Here is a 22,500-nt window from a genome sequence, read left to right as displayed (position 1 = left end):
ACAGCAGCAACAACCGACAGGAAATAACTTTATTGACTTAAGTTCAAACACAAAACACACAAAGCGAAACTCTTGTTAATTCATTAGAAACATTATAAAAGATCAGAGGATCAACTTTAGGGAGGTGCCAAAGATCTCAGGCTCTGTCTGCTCGTTTCTACCATAATTACATTTGTGTAACACAATCACAGTTTCATCACCGTAACCACTAAATATGTTGGCTGTCTGCCATGGGTGGGTTATCTCTTAGAATCGCATGCTGTAGAATTGCTTAAAAAGGTGCATATGGAATTAAGTCCTTTGATGTTTTTCTTTAAGAAAATAACATGTTGAATACATCAATACGATGGTATTTATATGTTCTTATTAGGTTGCACTAAGTGAGAAGTACACACGTATAGAATGGCTAGCAGCCTACCTGATGGTAGGCTCAGCCCGTGCTGAGGATAAACCAGTTGTTTGTGTGTGAGGTGAAGCATTAAGAAGAAGAGCTGTTAAAATGTATTTTAGTTATGTGAACCGTGGATTAATTACTGTTTTACTATATTAAATATGCGATCTGATTATCAGCATCAATGCTTTCTAGTCGTTTAGTTTTTTTTGTTTTCGTTTTTTGAGAGAAACTTGAATAAACCAGTTGTTTGAAGGAGATTCTTTTTACAGAAATATATATATATACCAGTTTGTAACAAGGTTTTTGCATATTGCACATTTGGATATTTTGGATTTGCACCTTATTGCCAGATTTGCATTCTGAGGTTTTCCCTTTGGGAATAAGTTCTGTCGTATCTGAAATAGAAAACATAAAACAAATGTATGTTAGATGCAATATACATTTCAGAACATTACAGAGCTGAAATGTATAAAAATGTAAAGGTTAAATGTAAATAAGTGGAAAAAGCGATGGCAACTTCTGACCAGCATCTGGTTACCGTGGTGATGGCCCATGGCTGATCACACTGCATGTGTGTGTGAAAGTCTATGGAAATGTCCTTAAATAGACAAGTCACGCCTCAACACACACACACACACTAACACAGTGTGTAACACAGTCAGCAAACAGAGGCAGCGGAGTGTGTCGGTCCGGAGGAAACTTCCAGAAAAAGGCCTTTTCACTGAGTCCACTCACACACACACATTATAACAGCCGGAATGTAGCCTCTGTGGAAAGAAGCTGAAAAGGTGTCGTGTAGAGATGTTTGTGCGTGTGAATGTCAGCGGTTCCCAGAGAGAATCTTTCTGTGCGACGTGAGTTTTATCTCCTGTGAGGCCGACAAACACTTAATGTCTTTGTTTATTCTGCGAAGATAAAGCAACTTGATCCTGACACCGTCCACTAGAGGCAGCAGTGTTCACATTCTGTTTGTATAAATATCGCTGTATCGCGTGTCCGTGTTTTTCTGTTCCCGCTCATCGTTTATACATCTGGGCCCTGAAACTCCCAAAACACAGGAAGCAAACAACGAGCAGCGTGCAACAGAAAACCAAATGTTCACAGAGAAGGAAGTCAGACGTCTGAGGATGTTCCTGTCGCCAACGTTCAGGCGAGCAGAAATGAAAATCACTCGTCTCCGTCGGACAGAATGCCGCTCAGTCAGCAGCAGCAATGCCGTCCGCCTCGCTGTCAAATAATCACTTGTGAGTGTCAGTTTGTCATCACTGACCCTGAGAAGAATAAACAGCAGTGCTGAATAAATCAGACGTCTGTCGACAGCTTTAATCAGCTCACATGCCGAACGGGGAACTTATCTGTACAGTTCATCATCGTCGGCATATTTCTCAGCTTTTCCGCATATTTTTGTCTCTATGGATGGAGATGTCTCAACAAATACTGTATGGATTGCAATGGAATGTTGTGCAAACAGAAGATGAATCCTGAACGCTTTGAGGATCCTGTTTCACCACAATGAGGTTGGCATTGTGTGAAATATTGGATGGATTGTCATGAAGTTTGGTTGATACATTCATGTTCCCCTCAGGATGAGTCAGCGATCCACTGACTTCTCCTTTAACCCCATTGTCTGGTCCACTTTTTAGTTTGTCCACAACTTTAATTCACTGCCCACTTCTTTTGTAAACCTTTAAACACCAAGTCCCTGTTTTTACATTCCAAATTGTTGTACTTTTAAAAGTAAATAGGAACTCACGTTGCATCAATCCTGTTACAAAAAAATGACTCTGAAACTTCAGTAAAGTTTTTGGAACAGTTTTTATTTAAATGTAAAGCAGTAGTCAGACTGTTGACTGGATCTTTCTTTGGGAAAGACCATTTTGACAATCGATTAATCATTTTCAAGCAAAGAAGGCAAACATTTGCTGGTTCCAACTTCCTAATTATGATGATTTGTGCCTTTTCTTTGTCATATATGATCGTAAATTGAATGCTTTTGGGTTCTGGAGTGTTGTTTGATTTAAAGAAGGGAAAGAATAGGAAATTGTGAAGAATATAAACTTTTTTATGATTTATAGACAAAACAACTGGCAGATCAAACTCAATTAAACCAATCATTAATACAGCTTTAAAGGACTCTTTATCAATTTCATAGCAACTGTTTTGTGAGCTAGATGAAGCCAACCGAGTCCACAGATTAACTGAATGAAGGAGCTGCATTCAGCCAAGTCTGTGCTTCCAGTTGTGTTTTCTTAAGAAAGACATCTTGTGATTGTGGACGTGTGGGCGAAGAGGAGCGAGAGTTTCCTGTCTCTGACTCAGGAACTGTTATTGTCTCTGAGGACGTTTTATCTAAAGTGAAGCTCGCTGAACATTAGCTTCCATCTGCTAATGCACAGCAGCGTAAACAACAGCAGACAGGAGTGACCGCATCATCTAAACGTAGAGGGAAAGCTGCTGTATCCATGGGAACACCATGCTTTTACCATACTTTGGTCTTCCAGGTTTTGGAGTCTCAATAAAAACTTACAAACAAATGAAATGAAGTTCACACACGAGAAACAGTTTGTAAATGCAGGATCAACAATTTGTCTATAAATCTATTTAAACATCCAAATATGTTTTCAATTCCAATTAAACACAAACATTTGTGCATTTATTTAAAACAAGAAATATTTGTGTGCACTTATTTTTTACATTTTTGGTTTCTGTTAACATTTATATAAAATGAGAACTATTAATGTGTCCATTGAAAGATATTTTTGTTGAGAAAGTTGTTTATATAAAGGTTAAGAAACACATATGAATCCTTCTGTGTTCATTTGTTTCTATTAAAACCGATCTGTCCACGTAGGATTGAGTCAGAATAAACGACTGAGTGTGAGGAAGAAGAGATTTCACACTCAACGCTGTTAGGAATGTTCTGGATTGTAGTTGTAGAAAGAGAAAAGAGAGAGAGACAAGTGTTTGGAGGAAAAACAAAACGATGGCCAGAGGCAGCACGAGTCCTGACAGGAGTGTGTGTGTGTGTGTGTGTGTGTGTGTGTGTGTGTGTGTGTGTGTGTGTGTGTGTGTGTGTGTGTGTGTGTGTGTGTGTGTGTGTGTGTGTGTGTGTGTGTGTGTGTGTGTCAGCTTTGTCAGCACACACACCTTTTCACCTTTTCCCACCCTTCTCTCTTTCTGCCTCCTGAGGCTCTTGTTCATTCACAAAGTTTGTTTTCTTGTCCGGAAAAAAACAGCCTCTGACTTGTCTCTGAATCATGTTTCAATTTCACTGCTGACTTACGACATCACTTCCTCCCACGTTGTTTTCCAGCAGGAGAGAACACGTGTGAGCCGAAATGTCATGTCATGTTGAGAAAAAAGGAAAAAGAAAAAGAGATGGAAAGAGGAATGAATGAATAAAAGAGTGAAACTGAGCAGCAGAAGTTTGATTATAGTTGTATTGTGTCTCATTCCAAAGCACCAGACTTAATCAAATTAACCTGAGAAAATACTCAATATTTATACTGTTTTTTGTATTGAATCACTTATATCATACTTTATATAATTATATAACACTTTTATGTGTGTGTGTGTGTGTGTGTGTGTGTGTGTGTGTGTGTGTGTGTGTGTGTGTGTGTGTGTGTGTGTGTGTGTGTGTGTGTGTGTGTGTGTGTGTGTGTGTGTGTGTGTGTGTGCAGGTTCTTGGCCGGGTGCTGCTGCTTCAGCTAATCGACGACCTGGTGCGAGGTTACCGCAACAACGAAACGTGGTCGTTGCAGTTACTGAAAAGCACCCGCATCCACATCCTGCCCACGATGAACCCCGACGGCTTCAACGCGGCCAACACGGACTGCGTGTACAGCCAGGGCAGGTACCCGCTCAACCTCCGGTTCTGAAAAGTCAAGTCAAAGTGTGTTAAAGCTGCATTCTCTCTGCTGTCCACCAGGGGGCGACTCCTCTGGTTGTATAGAAGTCTATGAGAAAATGACTCTACTTCTCTCTTGATTTATTCCCTCAGTAAACATTGTAAACATGAGTTTATGGTCTCAATCTCTAGTTTCAAGTCTTCTTCAATACAGCATGATGTTCATTTAGTAAATGATGCTCCATTTAGAGTCAAACAGACCATAAAGCAGGGGATGCTTTAGGGCGGGGCTACACACTGATTGACAGGTCGACACCACGACGTTGTCCGGTCTGGGAGATGTCCGTGTTTTCGTCTTACAACTTGAACATGAAAAATAATTGTTACATTTGTGTTGCATAGAAATGACGTATTCAGCGTTTGGTTGTACAACCCTCTGTGTCACTTCAAAAAAACAAGATGGCGTCGGCCTAAATGCAGAAATCAAGGCTTCAAATTGGTGGAAACCAATGGGTGTCGTCACGGTGACTACGTCCACTTCCTATATACAGTGAATGCTGGTTACGGCTGATAAAGCGTAGTGCCCACCCTCCAGCTCACCTCAGGTTAACACTGTTAGCTCCGTCTGCACTGTTACCTTTGTTTGCACTGCTAGCCGACTCAGCCGTTGCCATCTTGAGAGCCATGTGGAGGCAATAAATATGCTCTAAATATTACATTTACTTTAAAAGATCCATGTGTTATTTTTATGTATGTTAAAATTGAAATCGAGTAAAGCTGCTAAATGCTCCATATGTTCACAAGCTAGCCTCTGACTGTGTCTGTTTGTTGCAGAGCTGTTAGTTTACAGTGGCTTTATCTGAGAGACTGCTTGAAACACTGAGACAGAATCAATACAGTAAAGATGAGCAAAACAAAGAGTTATAAGTAGCTCTAACGCTCCGTAGAGAGGTGAGCTGTAGAGTGTGTGAGGGTTCGTCATCACCAGCATCTGCTTTCACATACAAGCAGTTATTAACGTGGTTAATTATAGAGGCTTGTAAAAAAAAAAAAAAAAAAAAAAAGCTGCTGGTTCTGGTCTGAAGGGTTAAAACATGTGTGAGTGATCAAATGTCAAAACCGGACTTTAAAGACACACAAACACACAGACTTTCATGTGTATAGACTAAACTATGTGATGCTCCAACGCGCCCAAAACACTCCGATAAGCAGGAAACCAGACACACACTGCAGATCTGTATCACACACACACACTGATTACAGTCACGGTAAAAGCCCCTGAGTATCTAATTATGAGTGTTGTGACTTCTTCTAATGTGCTGTTTATAGGAGACTCTCCTGTGTGTACATGTGGTGGTTTCTATCACGTTGTGGGGACAAAAAGATGCTAACTGAGACATTTAAGGGTTGAGATTTGGGTTTATTGTTGTCAGTTTGATAAAAGTTGTATTTTATTTTCATTCTAACGCACCCGACTTCATTTAATATATAATCAAATTAACCTTAGAAATGACTTGACATTTAAACTGCACCTTTTTATTCAGATTGAATCACTTTATCCCTTTAAATGTATACTTTTTGGTCAATTTTCACTTTGTGTGTGTGTGTGTGTGTGTGTGTGTGTGTGTGTGTGTGTGTGTGTGTGTGTGTGTGTGTGTGTGTGTGTGTGTGTGTGTGTGTGTGTGTGTGTGTGTGTGTGTGTGTGTGGTCGTGTTAGAGGTCATCACTTTCCAAACCGTATAAGGAAACACTTCACATCAGCGTCTCAAAGTGGAAACAAATCAGCCGATGAGATTTTTTTACTTTCATCTTTGACACAGAAACAAACTTGAGAGGATTCTCAAGAATTTTATTGAACTAAGTTTTTATTGATTCTGGAGAATTTTTATAGTCTTGTTTGGAAAAAAATACCAACATATTCATCTCACCCCATTGGCTGATTTTTTTAGAAAATAAGACTTGTCTTCTCCTCCTCCTCCTCCTCTCTCTGACCCTTGACCTCTGTACTGTTTGTGCTCTGTTGCTGAATGAGCCTCTGTAGTTGGTTTTATTCTCAGTGATGTTCGTTTATTTCAGGTTCAACTATAACGGCGTCGACCTGAACAGGAACTTCCCCGATGCCTTCGCTGGTCTCCGGAGACAAGAGCAGCTGGAGGAGGAGAAGAGGGAGGCCGAGGTTTGTTTCTATTCACAAACACTGTATTTTACTTTTAAAGGACACAATAGCTGATATCCTGTGTTCTTTTTTATTATCAACAAATCCCACCAAATGTGGATTCATCCGCCACTGAAAAAAGTCCCAAAACCAAAAAATACTACTTCTTCTTGTTTGATTAAAAACAGTCTTATATTTAAACAATGTATTTTGTGATAACCCTCTGCGATTGGCCGCTCGCTGTGTGATGTGTTTTCAGGTCAGGGCTGTGATTGGCTGGTTGAGGACCGAGAGTTTCGTTCTCTCTGCAAACCTTCACGGAGGAGCGCTGGTGGCCAGTTATCCCTATGACAACAGCAACAGAGGTGAACACACACACACACACACACACACACACACACACACACACACACACACACACACACACACACACACACACACACACACACACACACATAGTTGCCGCTTTAAACTCGTTGTCAAACATAAGACTCCATGTTTGTTGGTGTAGAAGTTGCACAAAAATAACTTCATGTACACAAAACTAGGTGGTCGACAATATTTCGGAATATATAAATATAACATATATAAATAATTATTTTTCCTTTTTATGTGAAAGTGTGATGCAGAGAGAGAGAGAGGAAGCCGGCGTCAGATAAATATACAAGTTCAGTTAGGCCACACACTGCGATGAGACAAAACATTTTCCAACCACGGTTAAAGAACTCCACAAACTAAACATCGTTTGAAGTAAAATCACTTTTACTGAAGTTTGTGGATTATTTTGCTGAGAAAGACACGCAGAAAGAGCTTTAATTGAAGTGCAAAAGTGGCAAAACTCAGGATGAAGTTTAGTTTCTACTTCAGAAACAAACGCTGTTTCCTTAAAGTTTCCTTAATTCTAGCGACGCTTCTATCAGCGAGAGATTATGATGATGAATTTATGTATTATATATATTCAGTGTATAGTGCTGCGTTACATTTGTCTCTGATTTTGGTTTACTAAAAAAATCTTATTTTAAAGTTTAAGATTTGGAACACAAGCTTCTTAAATACATTTCCAGCGAGTCAGTTATTAAAGCAGAATTTTCACTTTAATTGGATGTTAAAATTGAGGATTAAAAACTCACTTCTGTGTTTTTTGTGCAGACGGCGAGCTGGTGGGCGGGGCCAGCGTCACGCCCGACAACGACGTGTTCGTTCACCTGTCCAAGGTGTACTCCCACAGCCACGCCTCCATGCACCGGGGCAACATCTGCGGCGACACCAGGCCGTTCCTGGACGGCGTCACCAACGGATTCCAGTGGTATCCTCTGCAAGGTCAGCACGTAATAGATAATAGATAATAATAGATAATTCTTTAGGTTTTTATTTCAAATACTGAATCAGAAAAAGCCCCAAACCGCCGTTTTAGACTCATTATGAAAGATTTTAACACTTCAAATAAACTTTATTTGTTCATCTGAGACAACACAAACAGCTCCAAAGCTCTGACCTTCAAGCTCTTATTTTCAACAACAATCTACTTCCTGTGGCAGCGCTGAATCTCTCAGCTCTTGTGATGAGTCGACTCGTTCAGTGTGAGTTCACTTCCATGAATGACTCCAGTGGAAAAGCTGCAGACAGCACTGATCTGGTTTCCTGCAGCAGAAACCTGATCTCTGTAAACCGATCACCTGACTGACAGAGACGTCACCTGAAGGGAGCTGAACACTGCAGCTGCACACAAGGACAACAAACGCTGAGCAAACTATTTAATCATACTTCGGTTTAATTAAACTTATGCTTTGTATCGTAATCAAAGGACGTGACATCTCATCATAACACACTATTCATACTAGATATGACCTTAAATTGAGTATGTAGAGCTTTAACGCTGCATAGAATGTGGATTTTTAGTACATAAGACATTTCTTCTGTTACTTTTATTAGAATAATTCAGCACATTACAATGTCTAGTAGGAATATAGATTTTCTTGCATTCCTCAAAACAATATACACAGATTCAAAACATTTAATAAATAAAATCAACAGTTTTTTATAATTATAATAATGTATAAACGTACAAAACATACAATTAATTTGCTCTGCTCAAAGCCGCCAGACTCCATTGAAATATTCAGCAATTTTACCTTGTCGATTTTAATAGACAATTCATTCAAACTCAACAGAAACAAAATAAAACTCATTAAAAGTGTTGTGGTCAAATCATTCAGCTGTTCTAACAATCACCAGCTTGTTTTGGTCTAAATAAAACCTTAATTCACAGAGTTAGATGTGAAAAGGAGCAGCCGTTATGCTCTCCTTAAAGCCACCAAACTCCATTTATGACATGCATCCTAGAAAAATCCTTTACTTTAAAATGTAAAGCGGTGCTTTTGTGTGATTCTTTTTGGTCGCGGACAGCCCGTATTTATTTCTTCTATTTCAATCACACAGTTTACAGTAAACTCAAAATGTTCCTGATAAACTGCTGAGTTCAGGAAGCAGCTGCAGACAAACGTCTCCGGCTGAACACAAAGACACACATTTGGCTTGAAGTTTGGAAGGAAACTTTCTCTCCGTCTCTTTGTATAGCAGAGATTTGTTTATGTGTCCTCTTTAACTCTTTGTTTCCTCCACACTGAGAAGGTTTTATGTCACGAACATGAAGAAGAATGTACACCCCAGAGGTCAAACTAATTACTAATACAACCTTAAAAACAACCAGGAACACACGTTTGTTTTTTTAGGATTTGAAAAACGCATTTACATAAGAATCAGAATCAAAGTGATTAATTGGTGCGTACAGTAAAAAAATAAAATATGTTAAAAAGTAAACAAGTAAACAAATAAAAGTATGTTAAAGCATGTATATTATATTATTAAGAACGCAGCAATTAATAATGATTTTTTATTATAATTTTTATTATAGTTTATTATTATTATTATTATTATTATTATTATTATTATTATTATTATTATTAAACTAAATTAATTATAACCTGTAGTTAAGTGTCTGCTGTCAAACATCTCCACTGAATCATATTTCAAAGTATCATTCAATGCTGCAGCGCCCCTGTGGTCACTATTTACATCGGTGTGTGTGTGTGTGTGTGTGTGTGTGTGTGTGTGTGTGTGTGTGTGTGTGTGTGTGTGTGTGTGTGTGTGTGTGTGTGTGTGTGTGTGTGTGTGTGTGTGTGTGTGTGTGTGTGTGTGTGTTACAGGTGGGATGCAGGACTATAACTACGTGTGGGCTCAGTGTTTGGAGTTGACTCTGGAAGTTTCCTGCTGCAAGTTTCCTCCAGAGAATCAACTTCCTGTTCTGTGGACGGAGAACAGGAAGTCTCTGCTGGCCTTCATCCAGCAGGTCCACCTGGGTCAGTACCTGTCTGTCTACCTGTCTGTCTACCTGTCTGTCTGTCCACCTGTGTCAGTACACCTGTCTGTCTACCTGTCTGTCTACCTGTCTCTTTCCCTGTCTGTCTACCTATCTGTCTGTGTGTCCACATGCAATAATAGTTAAATAATAGTTGAAATAGTTTTTTCTGTCTGTAAATATAATATTTCAGTTATTGTTGATTTTCTACTGTTTTTTATTGCTTATTTATAATACTTGTTTTTACTTTTATCTTGTCTTCTACTATGTCTCTTGTTTGCACTTTACTCTTTGCTGCTGTAAGCCTGCAAATTTCCCCGCTGCGGGACTAATAAAGGATTATCTTATCTTATCTTATCTTATGGGACAGTACCTGTCTGTCTACCTGCCTGTCTATCCACCTGGGTCATTACCTGACTGTTTACCTGTCTGTCTATCTGTCTGTTTACGTGTCTGTGTACCTGTCTGTTTGTCCACCTGTGTCAGTACCTGTCTGTCTACCTATCTGTCTGTTTGTCCACCTGGAACAGTACCTGTTTGTCTACCTGTCTGTCTGTCCACCTGGCTGAATACCTGTCAGTCTATCTGTCTCTTTACCTGACTTTCTGTCCACCTGTCTGTCTGTATACCTGTCTGTCTGTCTGTCAGTCTCTTTCGTTACCTGTCTGTCCCTATACATACTGTACATGCAAGTCTACCTGTATGTCTCTTTAGCTGTCTGCATATCTACCTGTCTGTGTCTTGTACCTGTCTCTGTGTTCACCTGTCTCTTTACCTGTCTGTGGGTTTACCTGTCTGTCTCTTCTTTGGTATTAAACTGAAACTGTTCCAGGATCAATTCTTAGTAGTCACTTGATACTATCTCTGTGTATATATGTGTGTGTTCAGGGGTCAAAGGTCGTGTGTTCAACGGCTCCGGAGTGCCGGTCCAGAACGCGGTGGTGGAGGTCGAAGGTCGCAGGAATATGTGTCCGTTCAGAACCGACCGACACGGAGAATATTACAGACTGCTGCTGCCTGGAAACTACAGCTTCACAGTAAACACACACACACACACACACACACACACACACACACACACACACACACACACACACACACACACACACACACACGAACACACACACAGTGATACAGCGCCCCTAGTGGTGGAATATATTTTGTGTTTAAAAAACATTCTACCATAGAAAACAAACAACTATGCCATATAAATGAATAATTTCAGTAAAAGCTAACTATATCAACATAAACCTAACCTTGGTAGCTAAAGCAGTATTTTTAGTTTAGCGTTGTTAGCCTAGCAACGCTAAGTTTAAACTTTGGCTCTCTAAACTGTAAACATTGAAAGTAAACAGACAGACACTAGAAACTAAAGAAAGCTAACGGTTGGTTGGGTTTTCACCTGAAATTTGTCAAAATTCAGGGTGCAGTATATGTATTTTCTTATGTAAGTTCTTACCACCTATGAAAAGTTCGAATCAACCCAAACAGGAATAAAAAAAAAAGTATTTCTGTTGCAGTATGTTACATTCACACTCTCACGTGACAGTAACTTTTATTCTGATTGACAGGTGACGTACCCGGGTCACGAGGTTCTGACGGAGACACTAAACGTCCCACATGGTCCCGATCAATACTCCGCCTTAAAACACGACTTCATGTTACGCCAAATCCCCACTACGACTGGTCGCACCTCCTCTTACCCCACCTCGGCTAGCCTCACCCCTACCTGTAACTACACTCTAAAACTGGAGGGGGGCGGAGCCATCTTCAGGCCGACGTGGACCGGGCTGAGTGCGGGGCTCGGGTTGGTGACGGCACTACGATACCTGATCGACTGAAGCGGCCCGGTCGTAGGTTTGAACCCTCAACCTGCAAGAAAACAAACAAAGAACAGAAACTGGTTTTCCTCCAGAAGATTCTGAAGTTTCAGATTTTTTTTTCTATTGTTCCTCGGTGGAGATTCACTCATAAAGTTTTGCACAGTCATATTTAATTGCAGCGGTTTTAGTGAAATAATTTATTTGACCGTCTCTTTTATTATCTCTACCGGGAGGATCATGCGCTTGTTTGCATGTGTATGTACGTGACTGAGTGAGTGAGTGAGTGACCTCTGTGTCTGTCCATGGCTAATCTCGCATTCTGCTGCAGCAAACTGCATAATATTCCTGGTGGTCAGTTATGACTGAATACTCAAGGACCTCTCGTGGTTGCAGTTACTAACACTTTCTCAAAACACCTGTTTGATACTACCATTGACTACTTGCTGACTTCTCACTCACTACTCTTAACCCCACTAGGGTTAACACTGCTGAGTTCTACGCTGACCCCAAGCGGCTCCTCTGGGCCTAAAGTAGGGGGAAAACAGCTTGTTCACTGTTATTGTTTTGGACAGTGTGTTTAAACCGCTAACAGCTAATAGAACTACCAGATCACACACTGCTGAGTACCTCACAGCCACTGCTCTGTTGCCCACTTTTAGTAATTGGGACAGTGGGTTTGGCTAACTGCTAACAGTTAACAGAATTGCCAGTACACACACTGCTGAGTACCTCATGTCCAATGTTCTGCGGCTCACTTTTATTGTTTTGGACTGTTTGTTTGGCTAACCGCTAACATAACTACCAGGAGACTTACTGCTGAGTACCTCACAGCCACCGTTCTGCGGCTCACTTTTATTGTTTTGGACTGTTTGTTTGGCTAACCGCTAACATAACTACCAGTTCCCTCACTGCTGAGTACCTCACGGCTACTCAGCTTCTGTAACGCAACAGACGGATTGATACGTTTCGTTTTGATTTTGGCAAGATCTTATGACGTGCCTGATACAACAGCTTCAAGCCGATTGCCTTCATACATCACTGCTTGTTATTTAGTTTAAATTAAGTGTTTTTTACGATGCATTACAGCCCATTGGTGTCTAGACGGGGGTTAGCCAATTGTTGGTTGTATTCATGTTTCAGGCACACCTGGAGATCCGCACTCTGCTGAGTTCACCTTTCTAGTTAATGGAGTAATGAACCACTGAAAAGCTAAACATGCGAGAACTTTGTTTTTCATGAGCGCAATTGGGGGTTTTTAAAAACAATCCAGCCCCATCCTGAGATAAGGAGGAGCCCCATAACTAAAGGATTTAAGGGAAAAGATAAAGAAAGACGTCAGGAGGTTAATAGCTTAACTACACCACCACTTTTCTGCATTACGGAGACGAGTTCTCCACATGAATATACAGGTTTTATCTGGGAGTTCTTTGTATTTAAATGGATAACAGAAGGGGAAACTACTGCCTGAGGATTTTTGTCTTCTCTGCATTTTAAGAGCATAGGTAGTGATAAGGCTCATTAAGTAAAGTGGAGCTCGACCGTGTAATTTTATATGTGAGGAGCAGCACTTTAAAATTAGCACTTGCAGGGAGTGTTTTTAGAGATGGTAGTATTTAAAACCAGAGGGCGTTGAAATGAAGCGATTCCTGGTGACGCCACATTAAGCGTCTATCTGAACTCGATGAGGTGCGTTTGATTCATCGTCAGATATGTTCATACCAGTGATATATTTGGTGGGTTTAACCATCCCATACATTTATACAGGACAGTTTAGTCCAGTGGTCCCCAATCCGCCCCCAACAAGATATGTAATAGGAAATAAAATCACATTTCTGCCACGCAAAATATCACTTTTCTCTTAATGTTACTTGCTTTATTGTGAAATATTATCTTGACTTTGATCTCCATTGTAAATAATGTTATATAAATCTTATAAGTCACTGCAGAACTTGCCTTAGAATCTTCATGTTTTTAAAGTAATTCAGTGATAGCTGTCTGTTCATCAATGAGTTCACTGCAAACAGGAGCTTCTTATAGATCATTATGCTTACTTATAACCACCAATTTGTCAAAATGTTAAGAAATATAGGCAAAAAACAATGTTTGTAGCCTATGATTAACTAACTGACTCCATGGCAACATTATGCTTCCTGTTTATCTCCCGAAAGTATTATGGTAACTGTAGTTTCCGAATTTAGTGCGTCATTATCCCCAAAATAGAAATTAGACAAAATTCCATTAAAACAAACTTGTTTTGTGTTTTATTATCAATATTTTTTCAAATATCAAAGTCTCTTATTTGCAGCCAAAAAGGTTGTGAACCACTGATTTAAACGCAAAAAACAGGACAACCTGCTGACTGGGAATCAAACCTGTGACCTCCATCTGTCTGGGGAGGAAGCTGACCCATGAGCTCATGCAGTATCTGTACACGGTATATATTTATATGCAGTAAATCAGGCTCAGAGCAGCTCCAATGACAAACAACAGGTGTGACGCTTGTTTTAACGCGGGGTCAGTGAACTCGTCCTTCGACCTTCTGTTTTTTTTTTCATCATTCTAACTTTTATTTTTGCCAAATATCTTCAACTGTTTTTCTACTTTTGTACTGTGTGATATTAAATATTGCTCAGTAACAGAATCCTCGGTGCCATCGTGTTGTGACTGCGGTGACTGCAGGATTCGGTCACACCTGAACCTCCAGACCTCATGAATGTTTTCTACATTTCTGTTTCACGTTTCATTACGCTGTTAAAAAAAACACCACAGTGGATCCACTCACGGAATCCTACTGGACCTGAAGCAAACTGATGTTAGACTGGTTCTCAAAGGAAACTTCACATTAAAAGCACAAGAAAACTAAAAGATTGTTATGTGTTAATTAACTTAAATGTTATCATTTTTAATTCCTGGTTTGGCTGTTTTGTGTGTTCGATCTTTGACATGTATGAAAATAAAGATATAAGCCTTTATTGATCTCAAAAGGGGAAATGTGGGGGTTGCAGTAGCACAAGGACAGAAATAAGTTAAATTAACAACTATTAATGACTAAAATAATAATAATAACAAAAATATAATGTGTAGAAGTAGTAGTAGAATAGTCTTTATATATGTATATATACATGCAATGTGTTATCTCTAGGTGAAAGCTATAAATTGTTTGAAAAAAAAGGAAAAGGAATATATGTATAAAGTAAGAAAAAGAAAGATAGAGTATCTTGTTTTTACTCCTGTAAATCTTGATAACAACACTTTTTCAATTTGATATTTCTGATGATCAACCAGTTAATAATAATAATAATAATAATATATATAAATATAGTACAGCACTGCCTCTCTGTGTTCTTAATGAAGAACTGCACTTTTAAACAGCAGCAGATTCCAAATAAAGTGTTTTATCAGAAGCTTATTTCTGACAATGTGATGAAAAAAAGATCCTGTAACACATTATCGCGATGAAAAAAAATCTCTTAACAATGAGTTAATATCTCAAAAATAATGAGGAACATTCTCAGTATTTTCACTTGTAGTATCTTGTTTTTTTTAGATGCAATAAGTCTCATCTGGTCTCACACTATGTACATTATCAACATGGCCGTTAGTTTGGTTTGCTAGCTAGCGAGCTAACTTAGCTATGTTCAAACGCACACATGTAACTTTAGAGACTTCTGGGTGTGAAGTCTTGTTAAATATGTATTTCCACAGATTCGAAAGTTGCATTTTGTAGTAATGCAACTTTCATGACTTGCATTATTATCTTTTAAATATGTGTAATTCATGGCACAATTCAACGGTATTAAAAAATGATTTATCTCTTGTTGTTGACTATTATATACAAATGTTTTTCCCCAAATAAGGCCCCATGGAAGTCAACCCAAAGAGGCGGGACTTGTCCTCTCTATTGTGGAACTTCTGCACCAGCAACCTCTTCATTCAAATGCAAGTGAAATCATTTTCATAATCACGTGACAAAAGGGGGAATCATTCATTTGTCCTAATGTTTATTTATTTATTTATATATATACATGTGTTTAAGTTATAGGTCGAGGGTCAGTTGAGTCCAGAGTCTCTTTGGCGTTCACATTTCATCAGGGGTTCAGTGTGAAGCTTCAAACACACCGTTCAGTTTCAGTCACAACCACGACGAGTCTGTTTTCAACGTTCACGTCCTGGTGGTTTAAAGTAGCAGCAGGTTCAACACGGAGAAACAGGAAGTGACATCATCCTGTTAGTCCACGATGGAGGTCCAGCTCAGTCTGAGCCGTCCTGGTTCTCCAGAATCGGATCTGAGGACAATGAGCAACATGTAAAATAAACAGGCTTTTAGTTTATATATTTATACGTATATTCTCCTAAACTAAGGTATTGAAAAAAAGTAAAAGTATTGTTTTGTAATTGAGACTGAAAAATCATATATTTGTGTGTGCGTGTGTGTGTGTGTTTGTGTTACCTGTCAGTGTGCTGCTGATGTTGGGAGGAGAAACAATCAGCACGGCGCTGCCAGATGTTATCCCAGAATGCACCACTCGAGCCTCAACAGACGGTGAGCTCAGCTCCTGAAGCACACACACAGTTATTAGTCCACTTTCTTTATTTTATCTATGCAATATAATGCAATCCAGAACAATATATAGTGCAGCTATATTATGTAGAATGTTGAAACTATATTCTCAATATTAGTCATTTTTAATCCACCTTGTCGGTGAAGCCGTCTGTCATTGGCTCCTGAGCTTCCGTGACTACGTTCTCCGTCCCCTCCAGGAGACTCGTGGCATCGAGGCGGTCTTCCTGGCTCCGCCCCTCTGTCTCAATGACCAGCTGTGATTGGCCAAGAGGGTCAGAGGAGGCGGGGTCAGAGGTGACCGTCTGGATGATGACGCCGTCGCCGGAGCAGAGGCCGTCCGTCTGAGGAGGAAAAAGAAAACGCATGAAGATGAAGCGTGGCGAACGAAACAAACGCATCATATGTGACGTCGTCTGAAACCCACCGACAGGCTGTGGAGGATGATGTGCTCGTGGGACGAGGGGGAGGAGCCCGTCGTCAGGGTAACCGTGCTGTTATTGGCTAAGCTGAGTGGGATGCCCTGGCTGGCGGAGAGGCTGAGCGGCAGGCCCTGATTGGACGTCGTCTGGAGGTAATAGGTCCCCGGGGTGCCGGTGGGCTGCAGGTGGAACGACTGCACAGAAAAGAAATACAGGTTTACATACAAATGAAGAGCAGATTTAAACCAAATAAACTGACAATCTGCAAAACAAAATGCTTATTTATGAGCATTTCCAACCACTGTACTGTTGACGTGAATATTAGGAGTTGTTTCATCGATTTAATATTTCATATTTAATCTACTGCAGAGGAAAAGAGTGCAAGTCAAATCAGTGTTGATCTCATTCAATAAGAACAAGACTAAAACTGTTAGTCAGCAACCTTTTTCCCAAGACAAAGACGAGATGTAATTTAACAATAAAGCCGTTAAACCTGCTAACATCCGGCTTTTGTCTTTAGGGTGATAATTTACAATCTGCATTCATTTATACTCTTCAGTAGACGGGTATTTATCGGCTCCAGCTCCGATCAGCAGTGATGTAAACATGACATCCAGCCGGTCTCGTTTTCCAGCATCAGCCAAAAAGTGAGTACAAGCAGCGCTTGAAATCTGTCTAGATTAGTTTGCTCAGAGTTTTAAGGGAAACTAAAGTTACAGATATAAAAATAAAAGCAACCACTGTAACATTTTCACTGTTTACTGACACATCAGGAAGAGAAAACAGAAAGGCAACTTCTGGCAATGTGAAAATTTTTTTAGAAGGTTGTCCTTGGTTCAAAGAACCCAAATATATGCACTCATTTTGTAGGATAAACAATATATTGTTTACATTTTGGATTGAGTTTATTGATATTTTTATACTTGCATCTTTTGATATTTTAAAATTTCACTGTTTATATTTTATTGCAAAAAAAAAAAAAGTAATTTCTTATCTTATTATCTATGGAAAACCCTGCATACTTTCTCAGATTTAGATAAAAAAAATGCAGCTTTTCTTATATCTTTTGGGTGTGTTTGTGTGAATGAGTGTTGTTCTCACAGGGAGGATCTCGAAGGTCTGCAGGCCTCCGGTGTTCAGAGTGATGGTGTCACTGTCGCTGGCTGCTGCTGAAGAATCTGAAGCTTACAAAGAAAACACAAAGAGTCAGTGACAAAAAAGAAAAAAGCTCAGGTAAAAACTTTTTGTTCGTTGATATAAAAGTCTGCATCGTCTGCGTAGAAGCGCACTTTTTGGCATTAAATCTACATAGTAAACCACTCAAAGTCTCACCAAGATGTGTGATCTGCAGCGGGATCTGTACGGGAATCTGCAGCGCCGCCGCCACAGAGCTGGGGGCGGGGCTTCCACCGACGCCGCCGCTATCCTCCAATCGGGTAAGTCGGATCTGGAGCGAGGAGGAGGAGGAAGAGGAGGGACTCCCCGGACCGGACGCCGTCTGTGAGGACGCCATGAGCTCATGGAGACCCTTCAGGAGGACTGAGGACACGAACACACACAGGTTCGACACAGTTTTCTTTGAATTATAATAAGAATATATGTATTATTATTATATTTACAGCTTAAAAGACAATCATGGATTTAAAAAACACAAAAGCATAACAAAGAATAATCCAAAAGGTGAATTAAAAATGTTTAAATAACTCTGTACAACAAACAAATGATTAGCCACAGATTTAAAAACACTTGTGTACCGTTGAATGGGATCTCCTTGTGATTGGCTACTTGTCTCTTGATGCTCCACCACTTGGATCGAAGCCACTGAGGCGACCGGACGCTGCTCCACCCGCCCGCAAGATCCTCCCACTTGATTTCATTCTCATCCTCCACCTCCAGCTCCGATATCCTGAAACACAATGTTTTTTTTATTTCATGTAGATTAATAATCTGGATGTAATGCTAAAACAAACACTAACAAACATCCACGTACCTGCGTATGAGGTTGACGTCGTCCTCCTTCATCCACTCCGTTCCTCCGCTGTGTTTCCAGTTCAGGTAGTTCAACCACTTCGACCGACACTGTTTCTCTGAGCGCGTTCGAACCTGATCGGCGACCGTCGCCCAGGAAACGCCCCCGTGACCGCCGAACCCGGCGACGCGCCCGCCATCTCGTACACGACCTCGGCGAGACGTCGCTCCTCCTCCTCACTCCATTTACCTGGAATATATTAAAAAACAAATACACAAAACATCTTAAAGTGACAGTGAGGAACTTTTATCTGGTCCTGGTCTCAGTTACTCAGAGGCAAAGTTACACCTCAACAGTATTACTAATACATAAACATTATTAACAATATAACTTACACATTAACATGGTTTCAGCAGTACTTGTATAAACATTTTGTGAGTTTAATTTATGAAAACAATCATTTTTTATTTGTTTTCATATGTTTTTGGTGCAAAAATTTGAATTTGAATGTGAAGTTGTCAGACAAAGTCGTGAATATTTCACTCTGATTTGTAGTGAAGTAGAAGTATAAAGCTGCATTAGTGAGGAAAAGACTCCAGTAACGTACTCCAGTGTGTACTCTGAGTCCTCTACCTGTGTTGCAGGTGTCCTTCATCAGTCTACAGCGGTCTTTGACAGAAGAGGCGCTTCGACCCAGAGCTGCTCCGATGGTCGCCCAGTCGTTCCCGTGTTTCTCCCTCAACCTGAACACAAACAGATAGAAACAAAACGCTATTTTAAAAACATACATTTCAATTGTTTTAATGTTAAAAGAAGACACAGCAGGTTTTACTCACGCTTTTAGCTTCTCTATCTCATCAGGAGTATACCTTTGGGAGAAGAATAAACACGTTTAAATAATAAATATTGAATAAAGATGGGTTTTCCCGCCATCTTTCCGTGGTGAACTCACTTCCCGACGTGGTTCCGGTTGTCGTACATCCGGAGAACTCGTCTGTAGACGGCGAACAGCGGCCGGTTTAATCCCAACGCCACGGAGCGGTAGAAGTCCTTCCTCTCCTCTTTGGACATCTCAAAGATGATCTCCGCCGGGTTGTCGATGCCTCGGCCCTGAAGAACACGGAGAGGAACGTTAAATATGAACGACATGAACGACATGAACAGAGAAGAGACGCAGACAGGAAGTGACCAACCTTCACGTATTGATCGATGTTGCTCATCAGGATGTCGATCTCCTCTTTAGACCACATGCCCTGTTTCCACTTGTGACCTGAAGAGGAGGAGATGTTGAACAGAACAAATTACATATGAAGAAATATTAACAATATATATATTATTATAAATATTATATTTATTCTGCATGAGCCAATAGTTATCTATACACGGCAAATGCCAAAAGGAGGGTGAGCTCGCTGTAAATATAGTTTCAGTTTTGTTTAAATCAAACCAGGAAGTAAGAAATTATTATTATTCTGGCAACTGTGTTTCGACAACCGCGTATTAATCCTAATTTTAAAAAAAGTATTATAATTAATAAGGAGCTGGGAAAGGAATTATAGTCCTAGAAATAAATATTATTAATCAAGATTAAAATGGTAAAAAAAAATAAGAAAAATCTCTCATAATCTTTGAGGGAAAAAAAATAAGAATTTACAAAAATATATAATATTCTCTCAGATTTTAAAATGATAAATTTGCAAAGAAAACTCTGAAATTAAAGTCAACAAAAGAACAATATTTTTTCAAAAAAAAAACTCACAGAAAATATTCAAGTTTTTTCATTGAGTTTTTCCTCAGAATATAACCCTCCCCAAGTTCCTTATTTTATTCATTTTTTACCAACAATGTCCCTAAAACGCCTTCGTAGTTTTCCTTTCATAATACTATAATGCATAACAAAATAAATAAATGTCACATGAACCTCTGCTGGATCTTTAAAGCGCTACGTCTGGTTTGAACTTTCATGTAATGACGTCTGTGTTCTGACCTTTGTTAGCCAGCGTGTCTTTGTCTTCTTTGGTGGTGAACCAGGCCTGACTGACAGGTGACACCTCTGACTTCTGATTGGGCGAGAGAGAGTCCTCATCCTCCTGCAGAATCTACACACACACACACACACACACACACACACACACACACACACACACACACACACACACACACACACACACACACACACACACACAGGCATTTTTTAAGAGCACAACCACCAAAAGCTTTGTGAAACATCGGGACTACGGGACAAACTATCCTGAGATGATTAGTCCATAAATGGTTTGGTCAATCGTAAACTATATCAATCATCAATTGTTCATATAAAATATTAATTAATCAGAAATGCAAAAGGATCAAAATTTCAATCTTAATTAATCCAATTTTTTGCATGAGGTCTGGTTCATTGCTTCACATATTAAAGGCACAAAACTTTATTCACAAAACAAGCAAAAGCTAAAAGTAGAGACTGATTCAGGACCAGTTAAAAGTTCTTTAACTTTACTAAATGATGTTCAATTCTGTATTTAAAAAAATAAAGTCAGGTCTGGTTCATTTAAGGAGCAGAAAAAAGAAGAATAAAGAGGATGAAGAAGAGGAGCTGCTTCCTCACCTGGATCTGAGCGACTCCTTCCTCAGAGAGATCTCCGTCCGCTGTGGCCGTCATCGTCACCTCGAAGCCTTCATCGCTCTCCGACACTGAGGAGGGAGGAAACGTCGTTACAGCTACGAGGTAGAACTAAAGCAGGAGCCTCATTAGCATAAAGGCTTGTTTTAATTGATCTTGTTGTTGATTTTTTGTCAGTGATATAAAAGGTCTCACTGGGTAAAGTGACCACAGAGAACTGAGGAGCGTCCGAGTCGTCGTGTTCTTCAGCAGAGAGACGCAGTTTCTTCTGAAGAGGCTCCGAGTCCTCGTCTACACACACACACACACACACACACACACACACACACACACACACACACACACACACACACACACACACACACACACATTTAGCACATGTTCTTTACACACATGCTTGTTTTCATAAAGCGAGAACTGCAACTAGTGAATATCTTCATTATCAATTCATCTTCAGATTATTTTTCACCATTAATCAATGTGTTTTGTTGAAAAAAAAAAGTGAAAAATCAATTTCTCACATTCCCATTGTTCTAAAGTCTAATTTGACGTCTTAAAATGTTCTGTTTTATCGGACCAACAGTCCCAAAAAAACAAAAATCAGTTAAATTATAACACAATTCTCACAATTGAGACGTCTGAACCTTTATTTTTGCTTGAAAAACTACAAATTTACGATAAAACAAAATGTGATTATTCTCTTAGATTTTAAAAATATTAATTTGCAAGAAGAAAAACATAGAAATTCTCAGAGATTAAAGTGACAAATTTAGCCGAATTTCTGATGTTTGATGATTCCTCAACACATTTTTTTGTAAATTTGTGACTTAAATCTCAGGGAATATTCAATTTTCTCTGAATATTTCCCTCCCGGCTCTATATCAAAGTTGCATCTCAATTTTGCTGCAGCTCTACATAAAACAAACCAGATCAAAAATGTTTAATGAGTAGTGTGATTTGTGATTAATGCACATCAGATGATGCAGGATGATGTATATAATCAGTTAATTCTCACAATTGAGAAGTCTAAACCTTTATTTTTGCTTGAAAAACTACAAATTTACGCTAAAAAAAAATGTTATTATCCTCTTAGATTTTAAAAATATTAATTTGCAAGAAGAAAAACATAGAAATTCTCAGAGATTCAAGTCACAAATTTATCCTCTGTCTGATTTTTGTTGCTCCTAAAGTCTTGTTCTTACGGTGAGTGAAGGTCCTGAAAGATACATGTGTTTCCAGATATATCTTAATTCCACTGCAGCTCTACATAAAACAATCACAATCAATCCTGTTTAATTAGTAATATGATTTTTAATAGATACATATCAGATGATAGACGACCGACCGTGGG

At 39.4% G+C, this 22,500-nt stretch overlaps 2 protein-coding genes across 6 annotated transcripts in view; one reads left to right on the top strand and one right to left on the bottom strand.

Moving 5' to 3' along the window:
- The window catches only part of cpm (carboxypeptidase M), a 20,376-nt gene extending 5,950 nt beyond the window's left edge, over positions 1–14,426 (top strand). For all 5 annotated transcript variants that reach the window (XM_054624578.1, XM_054624580.1, XM_054624579.1 and 2 more), the window contains exons 4-10: positions 4,075–4,247; positions 6,318–6,417; positions 6,656–6,761; positions 7,546–7,716; positions 9,603–9,755; positions 10,643–10,791; positions 11,326–14,426. In XM_054624578.1, the coding sequence (XP_054480553.1) occupies positions 4,075–4,247; positions 6,318–6,417; positions 6,656–6,761; positions 7,546–7,716; positions 9,603–9,755; positions 10,643–10,791; positions 11,326–11,595 (1,122 nt within the window). In that variant the 3' untranslated portion in view covers positions 11,596–14,426. The remainder of the gene's footprint in view (positions 1–4,074; positions 4,248–6,317; positions 6,418–6,655; positions 6,762–7,545; positions 7,717–9,602; positions 9,756–10,642; positions 10,792–11,325) is intronic.
- A 1,148-nt stretch (positions 14,427–15,574) lies between these two features.
- dmtf1 (cyclin D binding myb-like transcription factor 1) overlaps positions 15,575–22,500 on the bottom strand; it is a 9,394-nt gene continuing 2,468 nt past the window's right edge. The window contains 17 exon segments of the mRNA XM_054624667.1: positions 15,575–15,863; positions 16,028–16,133; positions 16,273–16,482; positions 16,566–16,754; positions 17,662–17,744; positions 17,893–18,099; positions 18,315–18,466; positions 18,551–18,698; positions 18,701–18,778; positions 19,163–19,272; positions 19,366–19,398; positions 19,482–19,639; positions 19,723–19,799; positions 20,517–20,628; positions 21,135–21,220; positions 21,345–21,440; positions 22,495–22,500. The exon segment at positions 22,495–22,500 is cut by the window's right edge and continues 113 nt beyond it. Of these exon segments, the coding sequence (XP_054480642.1) occupies positions 15,829–15,863; positions 16,028–16,133; positions 16,273–16,482; positions 16,566–16,754; positions 17,662–17,744; positions 17,893–18,099; positions 18,315–18,466; positions 18,551–18,698; positions 18,701–18,778; positions 19,163–19,272; positions 19,366–19,398; positions 19,482–19,639; positions 19,723–19,799; positions 20,517–20,628; positions 21,135–21,220; positions 21,345–21,440; positions 22,495–22,500 (1,886 nt within the window). The 3' untranslated portion in view covers positions 15,575–15,828.

The sequence above is a fragment of the Anoplopoma fimbria genome, chromosome 23 (genome assembly GCF_027596085.1).
Source record: "Anoplopoma fimbria isolate UVic2021 breed Golden Eagle Sablefish chromosome 23, Afim_UVic_2022, whole genome shotgun sequence".
NCBI classification, from domain to species: Eukaryota; Metazoa; Chordata; class Actinopteri; order Perciformes; family Anoplopomatidae; genus Anoplopoma; species Anoplopoma fimbria.
This window is presented reverse-complemented; position numbering and strand designations above follow the sequence as displayed.